A 26,968-nucleotide genomic window follows, 5' to 3' on the forward strand; every position below is an offset into this window, starting at 1 on the left:
CATTTTTACCCTGTAAACCATTCCCCATTTTAGTCGCCCTCCCCCCCAGAATGTCGGTATTCTTCATATACAAATTCTACTTATAATGTTGCATAGCTGCCAACTGCCCCGTATCGGTGGGCGGAGCCTGGTGTTTAAAGTTGGCCAGACTTGTCAAGCTGGTTCAGATGTCTCAGACGGAGACTGGGCGTGATGTTGAAGTTATATAACGTGCATCCTGATAGGATGTAGTGGACGACATGTGACAGGTCACGTCATCTGCCGATCTGGTAGAATTCTTAATAGAAGCAACAATAACCCAATAAAAGTCACAAAACAACCAGAGTTTCTCTACTTTTGAAATCTAAAATCACAGATCTTGCAGGTAAAGTCTAGAATCACAACAAACTTTACTTAGACACGTGAGAAAGGGATGGATGAAAACATTCCATGTTCCCATGCATGGGCACGTGTGTGTGTATGTATGTGTGTATGAGTGTGTGTGCGTGAATGGGCAGGGGGAATAGTCTTAAGTCTCCAAAGAGGGGCATGACTGTAAGTAACCCCGCGGTATCTGCTCTAGGACTCCGTGAAACAGAAAGGTGAGTGTGTGTATGTTAGAGCGAGGGTTAGAGTGCGTTTGTTAGAATGAGTGTCTGGGCTTTAACACGTGTGTTAATATTCCAGTGTGTTTGACGAGTGGAAGGCACCATTGGTACCGCTGCAATGGTGTTTGCTGATGGCTGATTCAGGCCTGGTTACAACAAATGGTTAATAGCAGGAAAAGGACTAAGATGAAATCTACCCACTGGTCGCCTATGTGACTTCACTTGGAGATCTCGCGGCTGCTTTGAAGTATCCGCCCTTCCATTTCAATTAGTATTTATTGCAACTTAATTACCTAAAGGTTGGGTGACTGTTCTTTACTGCGTTACCAGAAACTGAATGAGACGCTGAGGTGAATGATTCATTATTCTACACTCAGAATCTTGACCCCTGCTGGGCTCAATACTTTAATACCGCAGCCGAAACTCAGGGGCCAGGACAAAAGTAAAACTAGCTCCAAAGAAACAGAATAAAAGATGACTCAAAATGTTACTCGTCCGATTTTTTGGCCATCTGGTCAGGTGGGCAAATGTGCGGTGGGAGGGGGGACCAAAAGTGGACAAGCGGAAGATCAGGTGTTGGGGGGTGCGTTCCGCCCGCAGAATATGTGTGGACAGAAAATGTAACGTGTGGCCATGCGTATCCAGCCTGTGGCCGCTGGCCTTAAAGTGCCAGGACTGCCAATTTTTCACCGTCTGGCCGTGAAATTCCCTGAAGAGAGAAGCCCTCGTTTATTAACATTTCTGCTAATTGTCTCAATAAACTATAAAAGGGATATTAGAAATCACATGTTTTACTTTGTCTACCTGTCCTTGGTTATTGTTTGGTTAGGCCAATAGTTGCCCACTGTCTCGGAGCCCGTGGCTGCTCACTCTGAAGCTATGCAAGGTCATGTGATCTCATGACACCCGTGGAAATCCCCAGGAATTATGCTCAGCATCTGCAAGGCAGACTACAAAACCCACGACTTCCTGATCTACTCTCATACATTTCTTCTTTACCGTATTTTAGCCCAATCTCCTTATGATACTGCCTTGTGGTAAACAGAATACCTCAGTCTTAATCACCCAGACAGATGCTCTGAATATAGAGGAATAGACTTCATTAGCATTGCCATAAAGCATCAGCTCAGTGTGGTATATACAGCGTTGGGGGTTATTACCGTATACAGCGCTGGGGGTTATATTACTGTATACTGAGTTGGGGGTTATTACTGTATACAGCGCTGGGGGTTATATTACTGTATACTGAGTTGGGGGTTTTTACTGTATACAGCGCTGGGGGTTATATTACTGTATACAGCGCTGGGGTATATTACTGTATACAGCGCTGGGGAGTTATATTACTGTATACAGCGCTGGGGGGTTATATTACTGTATACAGCGCTGGAGGGTTATATTACTGTATACAGTGCTGGGGGTTATATTACTGTATATAGCGCTGTGGGGTTATATTAATGTATGCATCCCTGGGGGTTATATTACTGTACACAGCGCTGGGGGGGGTTATATTACTGTATACAGCGCTGGAGGGTTATATTAATGTATACATCCCTGGGGGTTATATTACTGTATACAGCGCTGGGGGGGTTATATTACTGTATACAGCGCTGGAGGGTTATATTACTGTATACAGTGCTGGGGGTTATATTACTGTATACAGCACTGTGGGGTTATATTAATGTATACATCGCTGGGGGTTATATTACTGTACACAGCACTGGGGGGTTATATTACTGTATACAGCACTGGAGTGTTATATTACTGTATACAGCGCTGGAGTGTTACATTACTGTATATAGCACTGGAGTGTTATATTACTGTATACAGCGCTGGGGGTTATATTACTGTATACAGCACTGGGGTTATATTACTGTATACAGCACTGGGGGTTATTAATGTATATTGATAGTTTTTGGGGCTAAGGAAAAATCCAATCCTTATACTAGAATGACTGTTCACTGTGGGCAAGACCAAACTACTGTACAAATAATTAGATAATTAATCAGAATGTGTCACGCCCAATAAAAGCTCGGTGTCACCATTTAAAAAAAATAAACCAAACAGGAAAATCATCAAGTATCAATCTCTCCTGGAAACCATTATCGTATACAGATATTTACAGCTGCGGTTCCACTAAGACTGAATAATAAAAGCTCTCTAACACCTTAAGTGAATAAACCTTAGCAGACGTATCAAACATCACAAAAACCTTTAAGAAGCCTTTTCACGCAGCGTCTGCTCCTGTGCCACGTGGCAAGTGTTCCCTGAAAAAGTATTTAAATGATTTTAAAGAACCCATTCACTTCTGATGCTGCATTTAATAATACATTTGGCAAATTTAACACACCAGGTGGAGTGGCACCCTTAAATAGAATTAACATTTATTTTAGTTCTTCATCATCATCATCATCATCATCAAAAAGGCTTAACAATCATTCTTGCGAGGTTTTAGGGTCATAGTTTTGCATAAGATGATTGTAGGCCGGTTACATAGAAAGGCAGACTTTGTATTTTAAAAAGTCCTTGTGTTAAATGCAATGTCCAACATAAAGATCCTTATTCCTTTTCTCAGTTGTTCCATGATCTGGAATCCTCCTGCAGAAAAAAAAATACTACACATGCAAGCATACCTCTCAACAGTCTCAGATTTAATGGTAAAGTCCCAATTTTAAGCACTGTATCAGGTAATGGCCCCATTGATCAGATTTTTATATGTATATGTATGTATATATATATATACCGTATTTGCTCGATTATAAGACGACCCTGATTATAAGACGACCCCCCAAAATCTGAATATTAACTTAGGAAAAAAAGAAAAAGCCTGAATATAAGACGACCCTAAAGGAAAAAAGTTTTACCAGTAAATGTTAATTCATGTAAACTATTTTTTTTAATAAAAGCTATGATTGAGAAAAATATTTTTTTTGTTTTTATTTCTTGTATTTTCCAACCTGTCCCCCAGTTACGCACATCTGCCCCCAGGCTTGCCACTCCAATATGGCACTGTGGCCCATGATATGCCTTTTAACCCTCTATATGCCACTGTGCCCCATGGTATGCCTTTTGACCCCCTATGTGCCACTCTGCCTCCAGAAATGCCTTATACCCCTATATGCCACTCTGCCTCCAGAAATGCCTTATACCCCTATATCCCATTCTGGCATTTAGGGGGTTAAAATGCCTATTATGGGGCAGAGTGGCATATAGGGAGGTATAAGGCATTTCAGGAGGCAGAGTGGCATTAAGGGAGTTAAAAGGCATTGTATAGAGCACTCTGCCTCCAGAAATGCCTTATACCCCTATATGCCACTCTGGCATTTAGGGGGTTAAAATGCATATTATGGGGCAGAGTGGCATATAGGTGTATAAGGCATTTCAGGAGGCAGAGTGCTCTATTAAATGCCCCCTTAACGCCACTCCAGAAATGCCCTATGCCCCCATTTAACACACACACACACACACACACACCCTATACCCCCATTTAACTAACACACACACACACACACACTCTCCCCTCCCCTCTCAGCCCTCTCTTACCGGTGCTTCCAGCCGGGGCAGCGGGTTGACGTCGCCTTCTGCTGCAGCCGGAAGGAGGTGGAGTTGGCAGCGGGGGTTTGTATCCGTCCGTCGCGTATACTTTCCCCGGCTGTCAGAGATCAGAGTTCCCCGCACCGGTGCGGGGAACTCTGATCTCTGACAGTCGGGGAAGGTTTGCGCGACGGACGCAGACAACCCCCGCTGCTAGCCACACCTCCTTCCGGCTGCAGCGGACGTTGTCTACGCGGATCGCGTAGACGTCAACCCGCTGCCCCGGCAATACAGCAGGAAGCACCGGTAAGTGTGTGTATGATGGGGGGGGGGGGTGAGACAGGAGGATCCAGGTCCCCTGCAGCGGTGCGGGGGATCTGGATCTTAGTCTCCTAATCAGACTCTATTTGAGGTCTGATTAGAAGACGACCCCGATTAGAAGACGAGGGGTATTTTTCAGAGCATTTGCTCTGAAAAAAACCTCGTCTTATAATCGAGCAAATACGGTATATATATGTGTATATATATATATATTTATAGAATATAAGATAGTAAATAAGAGAAAAGGGGGTCATGTGGAAAGGGAGGATGAAATCCGTTCTAATGGTACCTGCTTTATCTTCTCTTCCATGTGAAATTGACTCTCCTGCAAAAGTCTAGAGACTGAAGTCTACTCGTTATTCACACACCCCGTCCTACATTATAAAGATAAGTAAAGTGGAGCTGGGACACGCAGCATGCCGGAAAGAGGGGATATAGAGATGTAATTACACTTAAAGTTATGGAGACAGAGAGGGTAGAATGCACCAGATTGTAAATTCTAATGGTATCTGTTTTATCTTCTCTTCCATATGGAATTGACCTGCCTGCAAAAGCCTGGAGTATGATCTACCCGTTCTTCATGCGCTACCCAACAGAAGAGGATATGCTGGATCCAACATGTTTCAAATGTATTATTTCTACTGTTACCCCCAAAAAAGTCAGATATCAAAACCCAGTGAAGGATCAGCATTCATAGTGAAAATTCTCAGATCTATCCTCATTCCCAATTATAAAAGAGGACATAACCCATTATAGTTCACTTTCCAGGGATCTCAACAAAGCCTGTGCTCAAGGACTCTGTCAGACCTAGTGAAGACTTCTCCATATTCCTCCCTCCCAGAGGAAGCCTTGTGTTTAATCGCACGCGGCCTGCGCACGGCTCCTGAATGTTGGAGACACTTGTGGTCCCTCTAAGAAAATCAGCCAATGGCTGAGAGATTTAAGATTGTGTAAATTACCGCCTGACTATACAGTCCAAATACTATTACATCATACTATTGCATTATGTCTGTGTGTCGGAGGGATATAACCCCAAAAGCCATATTAAAAAGTATGAGAAATGAGAAAGCAGGGTTTCTGGCTGCTCTTCTTGTTTTAGGCACCAGTGAAGCCCAGTCCCAACTACAATGCCTCAGCAGGCCCTCCGCCATAAGTTAATTATTTCTTCTGAGACAAACACCCTCTTTCAGTTTTGGTGCTGAGAATCACACCTGCCTGTATACTCAGTCTAACACCAGAAGAGCATCTGGGAGTCACTATACAAATTGAAAGCGCTAAGCAAGTTCCAACCCCCACTGCGAACACCAACTATCTCTACACACCAGCCGGTGGTAAACGCGCTTCCCGCTCTTTTCCAACAGTGCCTAGAGCCACGCCCCCTGACCCTGGCTTGTCAGGGTGCCCCAGTCGACTGTCGCTAAACGCCTCGGAGCCCCGCCTCTGCATCCGCCCATCACAGTGCGCAGTACTCTTTCTGTGCTCAGCTGTCAGGGTGTACGCACCACTTCCCCTATTGCCGCCTGTCATGCTGCTCACAACCCTGCCCCCTGTCTTTCAGGAGTCACGCCTCTGTCAAAGTTTTCCTTCCGAAACTCTGCCCCTGCTACCAGCTGTCACTCAGAAGACACGCCTCCCGCTCCCGGACTGACTCCCCTGTTCCGCCTCGCTGTGTGACGGGCTGTGTATCGCGGGCTGCTATGGACTCACCGCGGGATATAGAGGATGAGGAAGAAGACACTGACTGGCTGGCCCGAGATGTGGCCCCTGACGCCCCAAGCGGACACCCTGCTGCTCGGTGTAAATGCCTTCTCGCTGGGGTATTAAGAGTGCATAGTGTAGATACACTGCCTAGGGACATTTATGTATAGATACCCCCTCCCTGTGTCATTCAGGGTACCCAAGGCTGCACGGGGTTGGCCTATATACACAGCAACTGACTCCCCTGATAATAATGTTAATAATGAGTAAGTTTTTAATAAAGCTTGAGGGGTTTGGAGCGATCGATGCGTTCACATAGCAGCTTCTCTGTAGTAATGGCCAGCGCAGTCACGTGATGTTTTTTTTGTGGAGTTTGTCATTGCCTCCTCTCATCATCGCCAGGCGGAGGCCTCCGGTACCCGGCGCGTCACTTATTGACAGAAAACCAATTCGAATGAAAGTTTCAGGAAAATAAAATTTAAAAAAATATTCTTAAAAAGACAGCTTTCTGAAATATTTAAAAACAATTCTGTGTAAAAATTTACCTGCACCAAAAATTCACCTTGGCCAGTGTATATTTAATACGGTGTCACGAATACAAATTGTCAAAACAATTCATTAGGTAAACGGGGCTGCGTTTTTAAATTTGGTTGTTTTATGTCCATCTTTCTGGATGCCGGCCAAGCTGAGTGTGTTTACTATGCATGGTGAAGGGCCAAGCACCCTGTATAATGCATTAGTGAATCTGAGATTTTCTGGTATACATCATGCAGGGCAGCTTAGACCTGGGAGAAACACACCGGGGACAGAATAAATAGTGAATTAATAAAAACGAACCCCGCTTTACTGAATAAAATTAAAACTCAGACAAAGTCGCTTGTTTTGTAGGGTCAAAAGAAAGGATATTCAGGCCAGGCTTTTTATGCGTAGAAAAGATAGCTGTTTTATCAATTGTGTTAATAACGGACGGATTTTCATTTAGTTTCCAGAAATTCGGGGACATCGTGTTCCGCTGAGAACCGAGTTATCATACACATAGACATGGACTGCTTCTATGCCCAGGTCGAGATGATTCGCAACCCGGAGCTGAAGGATAAACCTCTTGGTAACGTGATCGTTTATTTAGACCTTTCTACTTTTTTTATTATTATTATTATAGAGTAGGGGTGGAATAAGTTCATTTAATATGCATTTTACTTATGAACGTCATAGCAGTTCGGCTGAAAAAATAGGAACGCCTTAGGATGGGGCTTGACAAACCCCATGCGTCAAGGTTGCCATGGAGACAAGAAATGTCTTGCGGGCACCTAGGGCTTTGCTGAACATGGGCAGCGCTGGGTTAACTAACGATGGGCCAGCAGGCCACGCTGACCGAGTCTGAGTGCAGGGATGTGATGTCATTTTTGGCACAGGTGAGGACCGGAAGCGAGCAGAAGAGGTTCCCCCTCCCAAGCTAACAAAGGACAAAATGATTGGGACACCTAGCCGTTACACCAACAGGGACTTTGATGACATCACTTTCTAAATACATAAACATTAATATGTAATTGGCCCCCTTTGCAGCTATAACGGCTTCCGCTCTTCTGGGAAACCTTTCTACAAGATTTTGGGGAGTTTCTGTGGGAATTTTTTCCCATTCAACCAGTAGAGCGTTTGTGAGGTCCGGCATTGATGTTGGACGAGATGCCTGGCTCCATTCCGGTTCATCCCAAAGGTGCACAAACCAAAGTCCATAAAGACACGGTTGGATGGAATTTTTTCCCCTCCATCCAGTACTAGTTTAGTTGACCATGGTCATCTTTAGCCTTGGACCCAAATCATTTTTTAGGTCCACACATTTCCCATTTTTTTCTTTTTGTAATTTTTTTTTTAAACCTGCTTTAACCTCTTGTCTATAAAACGTTTTGCTCACCTAACAGTTTCCTGAACTTCCTATCAACTCTTGTACTTTTTACAAAACATCAAATAAATTGATATTCCTCTCAGAAGCCTTTTGTAAAGAAATTAATCACTTAATACCTTGAAATTCAACTGTTGTTTTTTTTGCCCTTTATTTTTTAGGTGTTCAGCAGAAATTTATCGTGGTGACTTGTAATTATGAAGCCAGAAGGATGGGCGTAACAAAGCTGATGTTGATTAAAGACGCAAAAGAGAAGTGTCCAGACCTAGTGCTGGTTAGTGGAGAGGATCTGACTCCCTACCGAGAAATGTCTTACAGAATTACGGGTACTTGTTAATATTCTGGAAGGGAAATTAACATTTTGAGTTATTATACCTAGAAAAAAAAAGGCATTTAATGATTTGTGCAAATTTCCCGCGGGGGCCATTTTTAAAATTATTTTCTATATCAGTTAGATGTGATTTAAATCAAAGGATAGTTATGAAAATAACATTTCAAATGAATTAAGATCAAACATGATTCTCCTGCAAACTCTCCTGACTGTTCTTTTTGTGAATAAACCTCAATGAGTGATTAGTAGGTAAAGTGCATTTTGAAATACACTGTGAGTGACCCTAACCCTCTTTGAGTACTTTAATATATTCCAAAACAAAAATATAATAAAAGCACAGTAATTACCTATTGTAGAAGATGCTGCCCTGCTGCAGCAGCTTCTCCACTCCATGACCTCACATTTCTTGGCTCTGATTGGCTGCTTAAAGCAAGGAGTCAGTGACAGGGAAGTCCTCCCATCGAAATCAATGGCAGCACTTTCCACGCATGCGCACCTGGTTCCTAACATTACACCGCTCAAAGCTTTTGCAGAGCTTGAGCTGAAGGTGAGTATATCGCGCAGGCAGATGTATTCGGCCGAATGCACCTCCTGCAGGGCTATTAGCTGAGCTGTGAGAAAAGGGGAAATGTAAAAGTGCATATATATTGGCTGAAGGGTTCCTTTAACCCCTTAATGACAATTGCCGGTCCTGGCACGGCACGGAAAAGCATGTGCTTTACGACAATTGACGTGCCAGGACCGGCACGTCTTTAAACGGGTGCAGAAAGCGATCTACTATCGCTTTCTGCACCCAAAAAGCGTTGCTGAATGCCTCGACCTCGAGGCATTCAGCAACGCCGCGATCGGCACGAAGGGGCCATCTCTGGCCCCTCCACGGGGCGTCAACATCCGCCATACTTTGTATGGCGGCGGACGCCCGTTTTAAAAGCGTTTAGGAGGCGATCGACGATCGCCTCCTAAACTTAAATGGTGTCGCTGGAATGCCTCGATCAGGAGGCATCCAGCGACACCAAACACTAACCTTTTGATGGGCTGTGACCGCTCCGGAGAGCGGTCACAGCCGCAGCTGCCGGCAATCTAGACCATCTAGAGAACTTTGGCTCCACTTGCAGGTTGAATACAGGTACTGCATTCACCATGCAAGTCAATGGAGCCCAGCTTTCTAATCACAGTGTGATTAGTAAAAATAAATTAAAAAATAAAATTAATAATAATTAGAAAAAAATAGTAAAAAAACAGTAAAATGTAAAAATCATTTCCCACTGATGTCACTATCAGGGGAACCTCCAAGTTGAAAAAAAATGTTAAATTTTTTTTTAAAAAAAAAATAAAAAAAATAAATATATATATATAAAAAATATATTTTTGTGAGCAAGTCCTAAAATTAGCATATTAGCTTAAAACAATTCTCGCATGGAAAGAGTTAAAATACTGGCATATTAAATGCCCGTGGGGTGTCTACTTTTAAAAAATGTATGATTTGATGGGGTAAATTGAATGGGCCAGGTTCAACAACGTCCCAATTAACACGGGGGGAAGGATGGCCACACATCTAATTTCCAATTAGAAAAATGCACACGTACCAAATGTGGCCTTTTAGTTCCCCCAAAAAATGACACACCCATGCATGTGGGGTATCACTGCACTCAGGAGATGTTGCTGAACACATTATGGGGTGTCGTGTGACAGCGGCATATACCAGGAGCTGTAAATTCATACATAAAGTAGGTGTGTGTGGGAAAAATACACACACAAAAATATTACTGCAAACTTTGAAAAAATGCTGGTGGTAAAATATGTGCATGCAAAGAGTTAAAATACCAGCATTTAAAATACCCTGTGGTGTCTAGTTTTGAAAAATATATGGTTTTGTTGGGCACACTGAAATGGCCTGGCTCAAAGATGTACCAAATAGGGCATGGGCAGTGGATCCCAAATGCCAAAGTTCAACATTGAAAAAAGCGCATGCCCCAAATGTGGCCCTTTTGCCCCAAAACAGCCAGGCAAAATCATTCATGTGAGGTATCGCTGTACTCAGGAGATGTTGCTGAACACATATTGGGGTGTTTTGTGATAGTGACATATACGAGAACATTTTAATTCATACCTGAATTAAAATGTGTGTGGAAAACCAAATGCAAAAAAATGACTACCACAAAGTTTGACAAAGACTGGTGGTAGATATGGTGCATGGAAAGAGTTAAAATACTAGCATTTGAAATACCCTGGGGTGTCTAGTTTTCAAAAATATATGGGTTTATTGGGCACACTGAAATGGCCCGGCTCAAAGATGTACCAAATAGGGCATGGGCAGTGGATCCCCAAATGCCAAAGTTCAACATTGAAAAATGCGCATGCCCCAAATGTGGCCCTTTTGCTCCCAAACAGCCAGGCAAAATCATTCATGTGGGGTATCGCTGCGCTCAGGAGATGTTGCTGAACACATATTGGGGTGTTTTGTGATAGTGACATAAACTAGAACATTTTAATTCATACCTGAAGTAAAATGTGTATGACAAAACAAATGCAAAAAAATGACTACCATAAAGTTTGACAAAGACTGGTGGTAGATATGGTGCATGGAAAGAGTTAAAATACTAGCATTTGGAATACCCTGGGCTGTCTAGTTTTCAAAAATATATGACTTGATGGGGTAAATTGCATTGGCCGGGTTCAAAGATACCCGAAATGGCACATGGGGGGAAGAATTACCAGATTTGGAAAAAATGGCTTTGAAATAGCAAAACGTTACCCGTACTTATTGCCCCATAATGGGTAGAAAAAAAGCAAAAAAACATAAAAACATTGGGTATTTCTAAACTCAGGACAAATAGTAGAATCTATTTAGCAGGTTTTTTCATTACCTTTTATAGATGAGTAAAAGATTTTTCAACTAAAAGTTAGAAACAGTCATTTTTTTCTAAATTTTTCACCATATTTTATAATTTTTTTAATAGTAAATAATATGATACAATCACAACAATGTCATCTAAAGAAAGCCCTTCTTGTCCTGAAAAAAACAATATCTAATGTGTGTGGGTTCAGTAAACGGGAAAGAAGAAAATTACAGCTAAACACAAGCAGCGCAGAAATGTTAAAAAGGCCATTGTCACAAAGGGTACAAAAAGTAAAATCAGCCTTTGTCTCGAAGGGGTTAAGAAACCTTTTTTGTTTTGTTTTTTGTCCTTGGAAATGCATCGATCTCCTTGGTTTTAGTGAGTCAAGATGTTGAAGGAATAAAGCAATAATTCATCTCTACTGGTGTCAGTAGGGTTTTGGTTGGTTGCTCTTGTTGATAAGTTTTTCTTTGTTTCAGAATTGTTGGAAGAATTCAGTCCAAAGGTGGAAAGGCTTGGATTTGATGAAAACTTCATCGATGTCACCGATTTGGTTGAAAAGAAATTACAGCAGGAGCCTCGGAAGGAAAGCAATCTAGAGGTCTCTGTGTGTGGTCATGTGTACAACGACCAAAGTAAGCCATTATATAGTATTTTTTTTATTGTTTGTTACTTTCTGCTGTGTTCTACAGCATTGCAGATAAATCAGGCATATGTATCTGATTTACGTTGATCTCTAGTGTTCTAGGATTGTTTTAAAATTATACTGATCGTTCCAATGGCTTTTTATTTATTAAAACCTTTTTATAGTTCTATAATGTAGAAAATCACATTGTCTATAGTATATAGAGATAACCTATAAAAAGACACTATCATTTATCCTAAAATGTTGTAGGTCACCAAGAAAGGGTTACAATAGTCAATGTAGGAGGTAATGAGGGCATGGATAAGCTAGAAGTCAGAGTTAAGGTTGACAGCAAGCATTAAGCTGATGAGGAAATCTTAGCGTTGGAGGGAGGGAAGACGAGAAGTTTGGTTTTGGAGAGATTGAGTTTTGGCAAACGGCACTATAAATAAAATTGAATGTAATAGGTTGTTTAGATAAGTGATTTGTGATTACTTTATTGCAAGCTTGCCTTGATCTATCCAACAAACTAGCCATCTTTATCACAATGAACAAAATCATATCGCAAAATCATATCGCAGCCTTACGTATCCAGTCTTAGAAACTCACGTTGCGTATTTTACTGAGCTCTGCCACTAATAACTACTTTGCGTTTGCACAGCTTTTAATATGGACGATGGGGCTCACATGCGGATCGCGGTTGGATCTCAGATTGCGGCTGAAATCAGAGCAGCTTTGTATAATAGGCTGGGTGTCACCTCATGCGCGGGAATTGCATCCAATAAGCTGTTATCCAAGCTGGTTTCTGGAACGTTTAAACCAAACCAGCAAACAGTCCTGTTCCCTGAAAAGAGCAGTCATCTTATTAATGGTCTTAATCATGTGAAGAAAGTCCCAGGTAAGCGATTAGACCAGCCTCCAAACGTCCTTCCTCTTATAGGGGGTAGAGAAATGCAGTAGAACATCTTTATTAAGGGAAAGCCCTTATACTATTTAAAAAAAAAAAAAAAAGCATTGGCATGAGGGCTTAGACATTAATGCAGCGACTGTCGGGAAGGCTATGGCAGGGGGTTTGTGTATAAGTACCCCATAGCTATTAATGATTTCCGCAAGCCTTGTAACTCACACTTGCGTCCTTTTTTTGCCAACCCATGGGCATTTGGGGTCTAGAAAAGCTCAGTCCCTGGTCCACAGTCTCCCATTTTATATGATTTTAATACATGAGCGATTTGCTTTTTTCCGTCTACTTTTCATAAGTGTGCACTTTTAGTGCTACTAAAGAAGCCTTGGACTGCTTAATGCAGAGTTTTTGGGAAACATTAGTAACACCCCCCACCATAAAAAACTAAACAAAAACAGGTATGAATCTTCTCCTTAATTAGCACAAATTTTAAGACCTTACTGATCCACCTGCATTTATCTAAGGAAATTCACAATTCTTACATTGTTGGGTGGCTTCAGAGTTCTGCCAGAGAGGAGCAGCTACAAGCAAATATTTGAGGAACAAAGTACACATTTTGCCAATTTTATTTTTATTCTGAACCCTGTTTTGACAGAACCTGGGACCTTTACACATTTCTTTCTGTAAAGTGTTTCATACGGTAGTGGGTAGAGCATACTCCAGGATACCATATATATATATATATATATATATATATATATTGATATGTATTTATTTGTTGGTGTTAGGAAATTAAATGAGGTTATATTTACACTTTGCTGATGATTTATATACTTTAGGTATTGGCTACAAAACCTCTCAGCGTCTTGAATCTCTGAACCTTAGCCGCATCCAAGACTTGCAGAGCTGTCCCTTGTCGATGCTGGAGAAGGAGTTTGGAAGGTCAGCTGCGCTCCGGATGCAGATGCTCAGCAGAGGAGAAGACAGTTCACCGGTTACACCATCTGGACCACCCCAGGTATCAGAGGCTTATTCAAACGCTTGACCAAGTAGTAACTGATTTAATTACAGACAAGGCCATCTATTTTCTTCTTGCTATAAAACCTCATATGTTACTCGGCACATGTCCTTATCTTAGATGCAGTCCCATACTGCTACTCTGCTACCACTTCTGCTGGAAGGTCGGTATGTTTATCTACCACCTACTCGGCAAAGCATTGTTTTCTTACATTACATCTATGCCTCTTTTTAACTATGACCTCTTGTCCTAGCAGGTTTACCTTCTTTGAAATATGTTATTAGCCCCATTATGTGCTTACTAATTTACTCATTCTCTTCCTTGCTCTGTACAAGGAATCTGTACAGAGACTATTTTGTATTTTTCTTGCTAATTTTTATCCTGTAAACCAGGGGTCTCCAAACAAAGTTTTCAGTAAGAGGCCACATTGTATTTTTTACACATTTTTGCAGGCCAAAGAAAAAAAACAATTTTAAAAATGAATGAATATGTTTTATTTGGATGTTTTTGGGCTAATCAGTGCGATATGATTCAGAAGAGAAATGTGATGATTGCAAAGAAAGGATGCTGTTCTTAAAATGAAATATAGAGATCAACTGAATAACACGTACAAAGCCTGCATTGTGTGTATAGATCAAATGAGAACAACATGGAAACAGATCAACTGAATATTACATTCCAAACCCCGCATTGCAGGTGTAGATCAACTGAGAAGCATACAGATTAACATAAATGCATGTAACATTCTATTTTAATATCCTAAAAAGATACACAATTTTAATTTTAAAAAAATGTATGTGTATAGTGTTGAGAGAGGGTTTGCATGTATGTGTGTGCAAGTGTATGGTGTTGGAGTAGCTGTGTGTATGCGAGTGTGTAAGTGTAGCGCTGCCCTTAACCATTTTAACACCAACTCACATCATAATTCATATGCCTTGCCCACCAACTACCATATTCATACCTCGTCATCATATTCCTCCCCCATAATTTCCATCCTCTATAACCCCCTCCATCTCTGAACTCAGCGTTATTTCCCCTTCATACCCCCCCCAGCCTTTCCCCAATTCATATTTTTTATGTTTGTGTTAATACCTCCCTGTCCCCTGCCGAGTCTGTCAGTCTGCCTGCCTGTAGGTCTGCGGTGGGGTCCCGCTCCAGTCATCAGTGCCGGATATGATGTCATATTCACTGCTACGCTGACTGGCAGGCGCACAGCGGATCTGTATCTCAAACAGCACAGACCTCTTTTATGGCCGCAGCCACACACATTCGGATGAGGCAGCCTACCCAGAAATTTCCCAGGTAGCCCATTCTGGCCCTGCCTGGGCAAGTTGCTGCAAGCCAGAAATAGGCAATAGTTTAGAGACCATTTTAATAGCTTTTGGTAGGGCTACCTCCAAAATATCTAATCCTTTTTTTTATTTTATTTTGTGCAAAAGGGGCTTGATTCAGTGACCCATCTAAAATTTAGACTTTCAGAAAAAGCAGATCTCACATGAAAAAGTCTTTCAATTATGTGTTATTTAGTGCAAAATATGTAGAGATGTCAGTCGCATTACTACTGTATTGGAGATCATTGTAAAATTAGCCTTACTTTTCCAGTAAAAATGCCATGTTTAATAATAAAGTATAATCAGAACTAGCGGTAATGTTTTTCCATACTTTCCTGCAGTATATGCGATGTATAACTGAGTAACGGATTCCTGTCTGTGGGTTTATACATCCCACATACAGCAGGGGGCAGCACTTTACATGTAAGGATCAGGGACATGGTAAATGCATGCGTGTGTTGAAAAAAATAGCTATGGAGGTCACCCTATTGTTCGAGTAATTGAAAAAAAAATGTTTTACCCATCTTTAAAAACCAACATATATTTATTAGGTAGAATTTTTTTTTCACATTTTGCAGTAATAGTCATTTTCACTCAGTATCTTAATATTATTCTCACCCGTATTTGATTCCCTGTTTTGTGTATTCAACAGTCTCTAAGTGACGAAGATTCCTTTAAAAAATGCTCAACAGTATTAGAAGTAAAAACAAAAATTAAAGAGCTCCTTGACAGTCTGCTGAACCGGTGAGTAAACAAATTTCTGATATAAACCATGTTATAAAGATCTGTGTTTTAGCGCTGTTAGGAGGCTGTGTTCACTAAACTTTGCTCTATGGTAAAATGAATGTTTGGGGCATTTCAGGCATTACATGTACCTTAATGCATGCGATGGATGTGCCCTTTAAATTAACATTTTCACCTGCAGTGTCTTCTAAAGTGAAGTATTTATTTTCAAACAGGTTGAAGAATATATATTAAAGTAATCACGTAAGCATGCGTTCATGGTGAGGCTGCATTGAACAGTAAATTGTCTTTTTCAGTGCATTCTTTTATGAGAGTGTGTGTGTGTGTGTAATATATATAATTAACCCCTTCATTACCAAAAAGGGAAAAGATGTCCCTAGAGGGCCGATGACACTGAAAGAAATCACATCCTATTGCAGATCCCCTGTACTTCTACGCATGTGATCGCTGCTACAGCCAGTCGTACGCATGGATACTGTTAACCTGTAAAAAAACGGTTTAAAAAAAAATGACACTTTTTTAAATGTTTTTTACCATTTTTGTTATGTAATTTGAGTGCATATTGGGTAGTAATTGTGGTTGGGCTTAGTGGAAAATTAGATTTAGAATTAGATTTGGTGGGAGTTTAAAAAATTAACATAAAAAATAAGAAAACGTAAAATACATGAGTTTTATATGAACATAAGGTGTTTTTTTAAAAAGGGCAAGTAAACAAATATTTTTGGTATGTTTTAACTTCTATACTAGCTGTGAATAATTTATATACCTGTAAAACTGGTATTTTTTTTATCCAATTTTTGTATTTTGTTTTCTTAAAAAAAAAAAAATGTCATACATATATGAATATATGTATAAATAGAAAAAAAAAGGCTTGTCACAAAAAAATATAATTTGTGTGGAGAGAGAGAGAAGAAAGACATAACAAATGCTCTGGTACTATAGTTTGGTTCTTAAGGGGTTAAACATCCGTGAAGATTTTCAGTTAGGCCGAGGGAATCATAACAATATTTTTGATAAGGCTCTTTGTGTACAGGTTCCGTAAGGACCCTAAGCAAAATCAGACTTTAGTCTGGTATCTTAAAGACATTGTACGGTGTCTAGGTTTTACTTATTCTTCGCCTTGGTTGATAAAGCGATCCCTGGTATAGCAGAATTGATCTCTATTATGACATTATTCGCATCAGTGAAATGTTCGCTTTGTTTAGATTGTCCAAAGATGGAAGAATTCCACACACGCTGCGCCTGACCATACGCCAGTTCCACCCGACCAATAAATGGTTCAATCGAGAAAGCCGCCAGTGCGCTATTCCAAATCACGTAATCCAGAACATAGGTGCAGGTGAGGACTCTTCTCTTTATATTAAATATAATCCCACCATAATACCTGCTATGCCTATCTATACAGACAGTGAGTTTAGTTCAGTACCCGCTCTTATTGAGACACAGAATGTAAAACATCCAAATAGGGAAATCTGATACTTACAAGCTCCATTCTGCATTCCATTCAGATTTCTCCTTGGATGAAGAAGCTCTAAAATGTTAATATTTATTCTATCACTTATAGTATTCTGCTTCTTGAAAAAACAAACAAATTCCAGACCCTTTTTTGAAGGCGTTTATTGTATTTGATACATTGATAGCACCCTTGGCAGTGAATTCCATACCTGTATTGTAGGGATGCACCGAAAAGAAAAAAACAGCCGAAAAAAATCATCTGCAGGGGCCAGGCTGCTTACCTGTGCGTTGCTCTGTGCGAGCAGCATCTCTTGTACTGGCTAGGAGAAACAGAGACCCAGCAGTGTCACGTTTATGCTTCTTCCCCTGGTGAGAGACATTGTTCGCACAGACGGAAGCAGCAGGGCCCCTGCAGAAGTCTGCAAGTGAGAGATCTGCAGTTCAGGTAAGGGGGTTTGGGAGGGTGTATGAGCAAGTATGTGTGATTAAGGGAATGAATAATTATATGAATGAGTGAATGAATGTTTGAATGAGTAAATGTGTGTGTGTGTGTGATAGCATAGATGTGTAAGTGGGGGGGGATAGCATAGCATAGGGAGCTTGTAATCACACTCCTATCATGCTCAGGTTGTAGCATGTACTGGCTGCCTGGGCATGGTAGGAGTGTATATATAATATTGTTGCATTAACTACACTTTTATTAAAAGTAAGTAACACACCAAAATTGGACAGGAAAATTCAATAACAATATTAATTATATATATATATATATATATATATATATGATAACAGCAATCACACTCCTATCATGCTAAGTCAGCCAGTACATGCTGGAATTTGGGTATGATAGGAGTGTTATTGCTGTTATATATATTGTTATAGATTTTTTTTGTCCAATTTTGGTGTGTTATTTACGTTTAATAGAAGTGAATGCTGAATTTTCGATTTCGGTGCATCCCTACTTTATTGACCTCACTGTAAAGAATCCTTTCCTATGTTGTGTATTAAATCTTTGCTCTTCCCGTCCGACCTCCTTGTTCTTTGTACATTTCTGTTAATGTTTAGGTCGCTGGAGAGCTCTTTAACCCCTTAATGACCTTTGCCGGTTCAGGACCGTCATGACATAACAGTCACTAAATGACCTTTGACGGTCCTGAACCGTCAAAAAATTAAATAAGCTAAGAAAGTGATCAACAATCACTTTCTTCACTTAAACGGCGTTACTGTAATGCCTCGATGTCGAGGCATTCAGCAAGGCCGAGATCGGCATTCGCCTCCTAAACTTAAATGGTGTCGCTGGAATGCCTCGATCAGGAGGCATCCAGCGACACCAAACACTTACCTCTGGATGGGCTGTGACCGCTCCGGAGAGTGGTCACAGCCGCAGCTGCCGGTGTTCTTCGCCATCAGCAAGATGGCGGCCGCCCTGTAAAAAAAACAATCAAGTTTTAAAAGTTCGCTAGATGGTCTCCAGACCCTCTAGAGAACTCTGGCTCCACTTGCAGGTTGAATACAGGTACTGCATTCAACCATGCAAGTCAATGGAGCCCAGCTTTCTAATCACAATGTGATTAGTAAAATATTCAAAAAATAAAAAAATGTGCTAACATTTAAAAATAATTATGCAGTGATGTCACTAGATGAACGATCCAGTACCAGCAAAATGTGTAAAAAAAAAATATTAAAAAAGGTATAAAAATAAATAAAAAAGAAAGTTTATTATTTTGAGCAAGTGCTAAAATTTCTCAAAAGTCTCAACAAAGAGTTAAAATAAAAGCACTTCAAATACCCAAGGGGTGTCTAATATAAAAAAAAAAAATGGCTGATGGGGTAAATTGGAGTGGCCGAGCTCAAAGATAGGGCATAGGTACAGACTTTCCAAAATGGAGAAAAAAAGCGCACTTCCCAAATGTGGCATTTTAAATCTCAAACAACACGACAAACCCATGCATGTCGGGTATCACTGCACTCAGGAGATGTTGCTGAACACACATTGGGGTGTTTGACAGTGACATATACCAGAACCTGTATATCTATAACTAAAGTACAATTTGTGTGAAAAAAAAATTACTATTACAAAGTTTGACAAAGTGTAGTTGTATAATTGGTGCATGGAAAGGGTTAAAATAACAGCATTTGGAATACCCTGGGGTGCCTAGTTTTCAAAAATATATGGTTTGAATGGGTTAAATTGAGTTAACCGGCTTCAAAGATATTCCAAAGAGGAGATGGAGGCAGAATGACCAGATTTGTTCAAAAAGATTTGGAAATCATAAAACGCTGCTTGTACTTATTGCCCTATAACTTACAAAAAACAGCAAAAAAAGAAAAACATTGGGTATTTCTAAACTCAGGACAAGTAGTAGAATCTATTTAGCTAGTTTTTTTACTTGCTTTTTTAGGTGAGTAAAAGATTTTTCAAATAAAAGTCATAACATGTTTTTTTTCAAATTTTCACCATGTTTTTTTTATTTTTTTTATAGTAAATAAGATGATACGATCAAAATAATGGTATCTGAAGAAAGCCCATCTTGTCCTGAAAAAAACAATATATAACTTGTGTGGGTACACTAAATGGGTGAGGAGAAAATTACAGCTGAACACAAGCACCACAAAAGTATTAAAACAGCCTCGGTCCCACAGGGTACAAAAAGAAAAAATGAGCCCAGTCCTTAAGGGGTTAAGTTTGCCCTACACACATTTATACAACGTAATAATGCACATATTTATACAATGTAATAATCCACATATTTATACAATGTCACATATAATAAGACACAGTTTTTCTAACGCACGTAGATGTAATATATAGCCTCTCTTCATAATAAATCTTCCAGTCCCCTTATTAGTTTTGTAGCCCTTTTTAAGGTGATGTTTTACCATTGACTTGGACTTAGCAGCTGCTGACTGGCATTGGGCACCTCTTTTCCCGAGGGAGATACCATTTAAAGCAAATGGTGGATTATTATTTTTCCCATAATGCATAACTTTACGTTTGTCTGTATTGAACGAAATTTCCCTGCTACAGATATCCAGCTTTACTCCTCTTTCATATAAATCTTGTGTCATTTAACCCATGTTTCTCCTTTAGTAGATTAGTAATATGTTATTTATCTAGAATTGGATGGTCCCGCAGCACCTCTGATGGAATTACTAATGAAGCTGTTTGAAAAGATGATCAATGTAAAGATGCCTTTCCACCTCACGCTTCTGAATGTCTGCTTCTCCAACCTGAAGGCTCCTACCTCTTCCCGAAATTCAATAGGGGTCTACCTTAGTCAGAAAACACAAGCAAAGAGCCCTCCGCACACAAAGGTAACTCCTTACTCTCTGTAACATTAGTGCGATATTCTTATTGTGTCGTAAGAGTTACAAGTGCAAACTTTAATAAGTAAAATGGATATAGCCATATTGGCGGCCCAGTAAAAGGTCCGCTAAAGAGTGAAAACGTCGTAACCCTGCACTATTACATCTATTACATCCCATGTAACGTTACATTGTTGTAAAGCATTTCTCACTATTAATATTAATTGTGCTCCCTCTTTCTGTTCCCAAAGAAAAATCCAGCAGCTTTCTCTGAAGCGAATCGCAGTCCGGGTAAAGATTTCCCCCCTTCCGATAAGACATGGTCAGTCTCCCTACCTGAGGATATTGACATGGATGTGCTTAGCCAGCTACCTGAGGATATCCGGAACGAGATTCTCCGAAGTCCAGCAGTTTCACAAACACATAAGAGTAACCAGACGGTGCCGCCGTCTAAAGGCATACGGAGTTTCTTCAGTAAAGTAACGCCAGATGATCCATCTACAAGTAAATCATTGAGTAAGGAACATCCACGGGTTTCCTTAAACAATCAAGTAGAAGTCACTCGGTATGAAAATACCAAATCCAGCAGCAGCATCGCAGGAGAGTCCGCAGGTACCAGTACCTCCAACCCACACGATCAGCCTGATGGTAGTTGTACCCTAAACACTCCATATACTAATGTAGCAGCAGAAATGGATTGCACGGAATCGGGCAGCGGAGGGACATCCCTGTTACTTCCAAAGATCGTTGATCAGGGAGTATTTTCAGAGCTACCTTTGGAGCTACAGCAAGAACTCCTATCTGAGTGGAAACAGCAAAAGCACACTTCCAAAATGAAAGCGCAGCGCAAGAAACCACCAGAGAAATCAAGAGTGGTGAAGGGTAAAAAGACTCTTGTTTCAAAACTGCCTAACAGCGTACTAAAGTATTTCAAGCCGAGCTAGGTAACGGATCGTGTAAATACTAACACGATCTGTCACCTACTATTAATGTGTAATTAGGGAATGTACAAATACTTTTTTATATATATATATATATGTTAATAATTATACATTTAGAAATATTTACTGTTTCTTACCTGCACTCCATATTCGTTGCAAAAATCTTATTTTTCCATATATTGGGTAAAGCGCAGAGTTTCAGTTTCTTGGTTCTGTTCAAATAAACAACAGTTATGTTGTCAGAAAATGATGTTAATGGCTGATTAGGAATGAATTGCTAATGCTCAAAATTAATTCCGATTTCTATTATTATAAGAATGTTGCTTATTGGACTTGTTTAAAATCGGGTGCCGAATATACAAAAATACATATATATATGACCTGTAGCGACGTGAACGGCAAATTGTCCTAATTATATATCTGTATTGCAAGATCATTTAAAAAGACCCCTTTTAAACAAGAAATCTTTCCATACTGTGTACAAGGAAAATTCTGTAATAGAAATTTGGAATATTCTGTAACAAACTTAGCCCTGCAACAAAAAATATACAGAAAGCTCCATATTATTCTTATAATATTTGTAATCATTGTTTAGATTTGTTTGGCTTTATTTTTAATGCTTTTCCACCAACACATTATTCTAAAAATGGTCTGAAAATCTCAAAGCGTTTATAAAATGTTTCATTAGTAACTGCTTTAGTGACTTTCTGTTTTATTACTAACAGTTTTAATTACAAGGATAGCGTTAGAACACTTGGAATAATAAGTTGTTTTAATGCATTTAATCACGAGACACTTCATATAATCTTTATATAAGATTTTATAACACATGGCTTTTATTACCAGCTGTAACTCATCATAGGCACGCCTGGCTGCTAATTCATAACAGTATATTCAGAAGCTTTATAGTAAAATCTATAGTCTGAACATTTGGATCAAATTTCCATGTATTATTAACCTGTTCCGGCAGAGAAGAAAAGCCAGAGTAATAATGATAACCGTTTACCCCAAAGGTGGATCTGGACAAAAAGCGGCCCTCCAGCTAGATAAGAGTTCTTTTAAACTATAGCCCCGATAGTATTCTGGTAGCTTAAAGGTTGGTAAAGCCAGGTTCTGTAGCATAACAAGCCTGTATATAGCAGCAGAGAATTGACAGAGGGTCCTCTCACAAGCCTACAGAACAGTCTGCTTATACACAACATGCCATTGGAACACAGGAGTGATGGGAGTGATAAAGGGCCATTGGAACACAGGAGTGATGGGAGTGATAAAGGGCCATTGGAACACAGGAGTGATGGGAGTGATAAAGGGCCATTGGAACACAGGAGTGATGGGAGTGATAAAGGGCCATTGGAACACAGGAGTGATGGGAGTGATAAAGGGCCCATGGAACACTGGAGTGATGGGAGAGATAAAGGGCCGTTGGAACACAGGAGTGATGGGAGTGATAAAGGGCCATTGGAACACAGGAGTGATGGGAGTGATAATGAGCCACCACATGGTCCTATTGGAGCACAGACCCAATTTTGTCCAAGACAAGATATTTCAATATTATTATTTTTTTTACATGGGTGTTAAAAAAGACTCTGGGTACCCCTGCCCTTCCTGCCCCTCTCTACGTCGATGATTACTTAACTGTCTGCCCTATAAAGTAAGATTATTATAACATGTTCCCTATAACTGCTGGAAAGTATAGAAATTCTATATAAATGAGATATTTCTATAATCAGGACACCGTAATCCATTCATTTTGAGGGTATTTTCTGTAAATGTAACTCATTTTGTGAGGATTCAAAAGGGGAAAATATTTAAAAATGCTTTTTTCTTCCATTTTTACTAAATTACCCATGCTAAATTTTCAGCTAATCGTAACTTTGGTAACAAAAGAAAGCTTTATCTCTATTTGAAGAAAAAAAAAAACCCCAATCTATATTGTACATGGAGACACTATTCACAGGAAAGGGGAATAATCGCTGACAAAAATGGCAAAATAACTCCGGGACTTCGGGTACCAAAAACTCCTGGGGCTGAATGGGTTAAAAAGCTGTATTTGTATTGTATTGTATCAGAACACAGCAAATGAGCAAATGTACAAATGAGAATAAACTTAAAAACAAGTGAATTTGGCACAAAATGCAACTGGCTCTTTAAACAGGTCAGACCCGCTTAGTCCCGTCTACTCTGCCCCTTATTCCTTCTGTAAAGACTCAAAGCTTAATCAGTCGTTGGTCTCGTCTCAGATTCAGGAGCCGTATGTCTATCCCATGTTTGTTGAAATTCTCTCACTGTATTAGCCTCTACCACTTCTGCTGGTTGGCTGTTCCACTTATCTTCCACCCTCTCAGTAAAGTAAATCTTCCTTAGTCCCTGTTTCCTAGGAAACTACCGGTGTCTCTAATGAAAATCAGTTGGTTTAGTGGTAACTCACCTTATTTGCAGTTTACATGTTCCCTGCCCCCATAAACAGCTTTAATTGTGTATTTTGCCCATACTAAACATGGATGATCTGAACACGAAATCCCGTCACATGCAAACCGGTTTACACACGTATGTAAACAGCTGCAGGCTGAATATTATGACTTGGCAAACTTCCTTACTAGGTGTTTTCCGGTCAAAGTGCGAGACAGGGCGAGAGAGCATTGGGCTTCTATTGCAGAATTCTCCAAACTTCAGACTAATAGGTGAGACTTTCCCAGCACATGGATTTAATTGGGCGGATTATTGAGATTTATGGCCCGATAAATGCTTGAATGAATGCTTTGTGTCCTTTCATGTAGACAATCAGGGATTTTAGCCTGCGATGTTAAATTACCCAGAAATGTGTCTTAATGTCTATGTCATGAGTTATGTATATATATATATATATATATATATATATATATATATATAGTGCCAGTGTGTATATATATATTATAAATATAGTGTGTGTGTGTGTGTATATATATATATATATATATATATATACCAAATACCAAAGTGTCTATCGCAATGAACGTCGCCATTTATGTGTAAAGTAGGTTTGACATTAGAGTGCAGTTTTGAATCACTTCCCTGACGATGAAGGTCGCAGCAAGCTGACAGATCTCTTCCTTATGGGAATATTTGCAGGAGAGTCATTTTATTTCCCTGCGTACTATTCCTGTGACCCAGCATATTTGCATTCCTGGGTCCAAATGACGCCCAGGACTCTCTCGTAGCATTATGAGTGGAGTGTATCGGGCATTACCTGCATCTAGTATGAGGCTCAACTGAGGGACATACCCACTGAATGTGCTTACCTGATACCCTTCAGATATTGATACGTTGCCATTTCATCATAAATTCCCAATTATATTTAACTGCATGTGCTATACATATCAGGAAGTAAAGGTATTCTGTATAGTCAACTGTATTTAAGCAGGAGTTTCACCAGTGAGATGCCCAGATAACATAAAATCAGCGTAGAGTATGTCATCTGGGGTCTGTGGGACCCTCAGAACTTCACCCTGAGACCCTGTGATTCAGGTAAAAGTCCTGGCACTGCCTGGGTATGCAGAAGTGACCTGGTCAGAGACTCCGGGCATCCTATCGGCATGCATTGAACATGGTGAAGTCAGTGACATCACATGCATACCTTGCTCTACAAAAACCCAAGCAGCAAACAAGAGGCTCACACATTAATAAATTAGGTCCATGGACACCAGACCATCATGTGTTTAAGCCGAAGGTCTCACTCTTAATAGATGAACAGGGTTCTCGCTCCCAACGGTGCTCAGAACAGTGGTGTAGTCAGAAGATATATCTCGGAAAGAAAATCGACAAAAAGCTTACACTAGTGTATAATAGATACAATTAGACCAAATAAAGGTGAAAATCTTGAAATCCCCTGATAAATAAAACCATAGAATTTGATGGTAGATTGAAAAATATTCAGTTTTTCCTGCTGTTAATACATTTTATTTAGTCCTAGGTCTTGACTTACTCTGTAGACTATCACATGCCTAAATTCCCTTACCATATTAACCTCTACCACTTCTGGTGGAAGGCTATTCCACTTACCCACCATCCTTTTAGTGAAGAAAAGCATATTTATGCAAAGTATTCTGCTGAGCCGCTTCCATGATGTGGAACGTTCTCATGTTGACTAGATGGGTCACTACTAGCTGTTATAGGAGACTAACTCAAATTCTATACATGCACAAGGACTCGGCCAAGCAACCATTGGAAAAGAAAGAATGGGTTTGTTGAAGCTCATTTTAAAAGTTTTGTGGAATAAATATATAGTTCAGTGTAATGATAACAATCAAATGTATTTAATATTTTTATACTGTAAACTTTATTACATAAGGGTTAAATATGCCTATTCTTCAAGGTTGAAACATGATTGTACAGCACGTGCACACACGTGCGCTAAAGTACATGATACATTCCCTGAGCTCCCTACTAAGACGTGCTCTTAGTTTATAATGTAAAAAAACAAACTCACCACCAGTTTCTTAAAAGCATCAGGCCAGTCTCCTTTGTAGTTTAACCCTATAAACATCTGAAGAAAAGCACCACATATCTTTCTTGCATTACCGGGGTTAGAATGTGTTCATTCCTATTTTCCATGGTATGTGGCCTTCTTTTAACTTTACAGCTTGTGGGAAGAGTAACATATACAGTGGCAAGAAAAAGTAAATGAGCACTTTGGAATTACCAGCATTTATGTATAAATTTATCTTATTATATATATATATATATATATATATATATCATATAAATATGATATGATCTTCATCTTAGTAACAATAATGAACAAACACAATCTGTTTTAAGTAATAACACACATTATTGTATTGTTCTTGCCCATATTGAATACATTATTCAAACATTCACAGTGTGGGCTAATCACTTCAACAAAAGCTAATTGGAGTCAGGAGTTAGCAAACATGGAGTCCAGTCAATGAAACAGAACTGTAAGTGTGTTTTGCAACTACTTTAACATAAAAAAAAACACTCAAACATTTTGATTACAAAGTAATCCCAAAGAGTTTACATATTCATCAGGTAGATACATTGTTTATAAATGGAGACAACTTAGTACTGGGGCTACTCTCCCAGGAAGTGGGCACCCAGCCAAGATGACTCCAAGTGCATGATGATAAAAAAGAACCCTAGAGTAACAGCTAAAGGCTTTAAGGAATCACTGGAACTGGTTAACATCTCTGTTCGTGAGTCTACATTGAACAGGCATGGAGTCCATGGCAGGACACTGCAGAGAAAGCAGCTGCTCTCCAATTTAACAAAGCTAAACCAAAGGGTTAATTTACTTTTTTCTTGCCTACAGTCATTTTTATTACCATTTATTATTGTTAAAGATGGATTACCCGAAGATCGCAGCCGATGTTTCGCAAAAGATTTTATCATACAGCGAAGATACAGTAGGATGGAAAACAGGAAAGACTTCAGTAAGTATAA

The 26,968-nt window shown here is 39.8% G+C and overlaps 1 protein-coding gene across 1 annotated transcript; it reads left to right on the top strand.

Moving 5' to 3' along the window:
- Positions 1-528: 528 nt before the first annotated feature.
- On the top strand, positions 529-21,532 carry LOC149284215 (DNA polymerase iota-like). The gene is made up of 11 exons (XM_089497000.1): positions 529-581; positions 5,998-6,236; positions 7,120-7,242; positions 8,199-8,363; positions 11,688-11,843; positions 12,495-12,731; positions 13,574-13,752; positions 15,736-15,827; positions 17,033-17,166; positions 20,401-20,597; positions 20,840-21,532. The coding sequence occupies exons 1-11, from the start codon at positions 529-531 to the stop codon at positions 21,530-21,532; spliced, it is 2,268 nt and encodes a 755-aa protein (XP_089353126.1).
- The last annotated feature ends 5,436 nt before the right edge of the window (positions 21,533-26,968 follow it).

Source organism: Sceloporus occidentalis, unplaced genomic scaffold (assembly GCF_023333645.1).
Source record: "Sceloporus occidentalis isolate IW3139 unplaced genomic scaffold, rSceOcc1.0.p SCAF_97, whole genome shotgun sequence".
Taxonomy (NCBI): Eukaryota; Metazoa; Chordata; class Lepidosauria; order Squamata; family Phrynosomatidae; genus Sceloporus; species Sceloporus occidentalis.

What these genes read in the sequence shown, in the direction of transcription:
- LOC149284215 (XM_089497000.1), top strand. Translation starts at nt 529, where the DNA reads ATGACTGTAAGTAACCCCGCGGTATCTGCTCTAGGACTCCGTGAAACA. An exon ending in GCTGAAGGATAAACCTCTTG is followed by an intron (nt 7,243 to 8,198) that starts GTAACGTGATCG and finishes TTTATTTTTTAG; the next exon opens with GTGTTCAGCAGAAATTTATC. An exon ending in TCATGTGTACAACGACCAAA is followed by an intron (nt 11,844 to 12,494) that starts GTAAGCCATTAT and finishes GCGTTTGCACAG; the next exon opens with CTTTTAATATGGACGATGGG.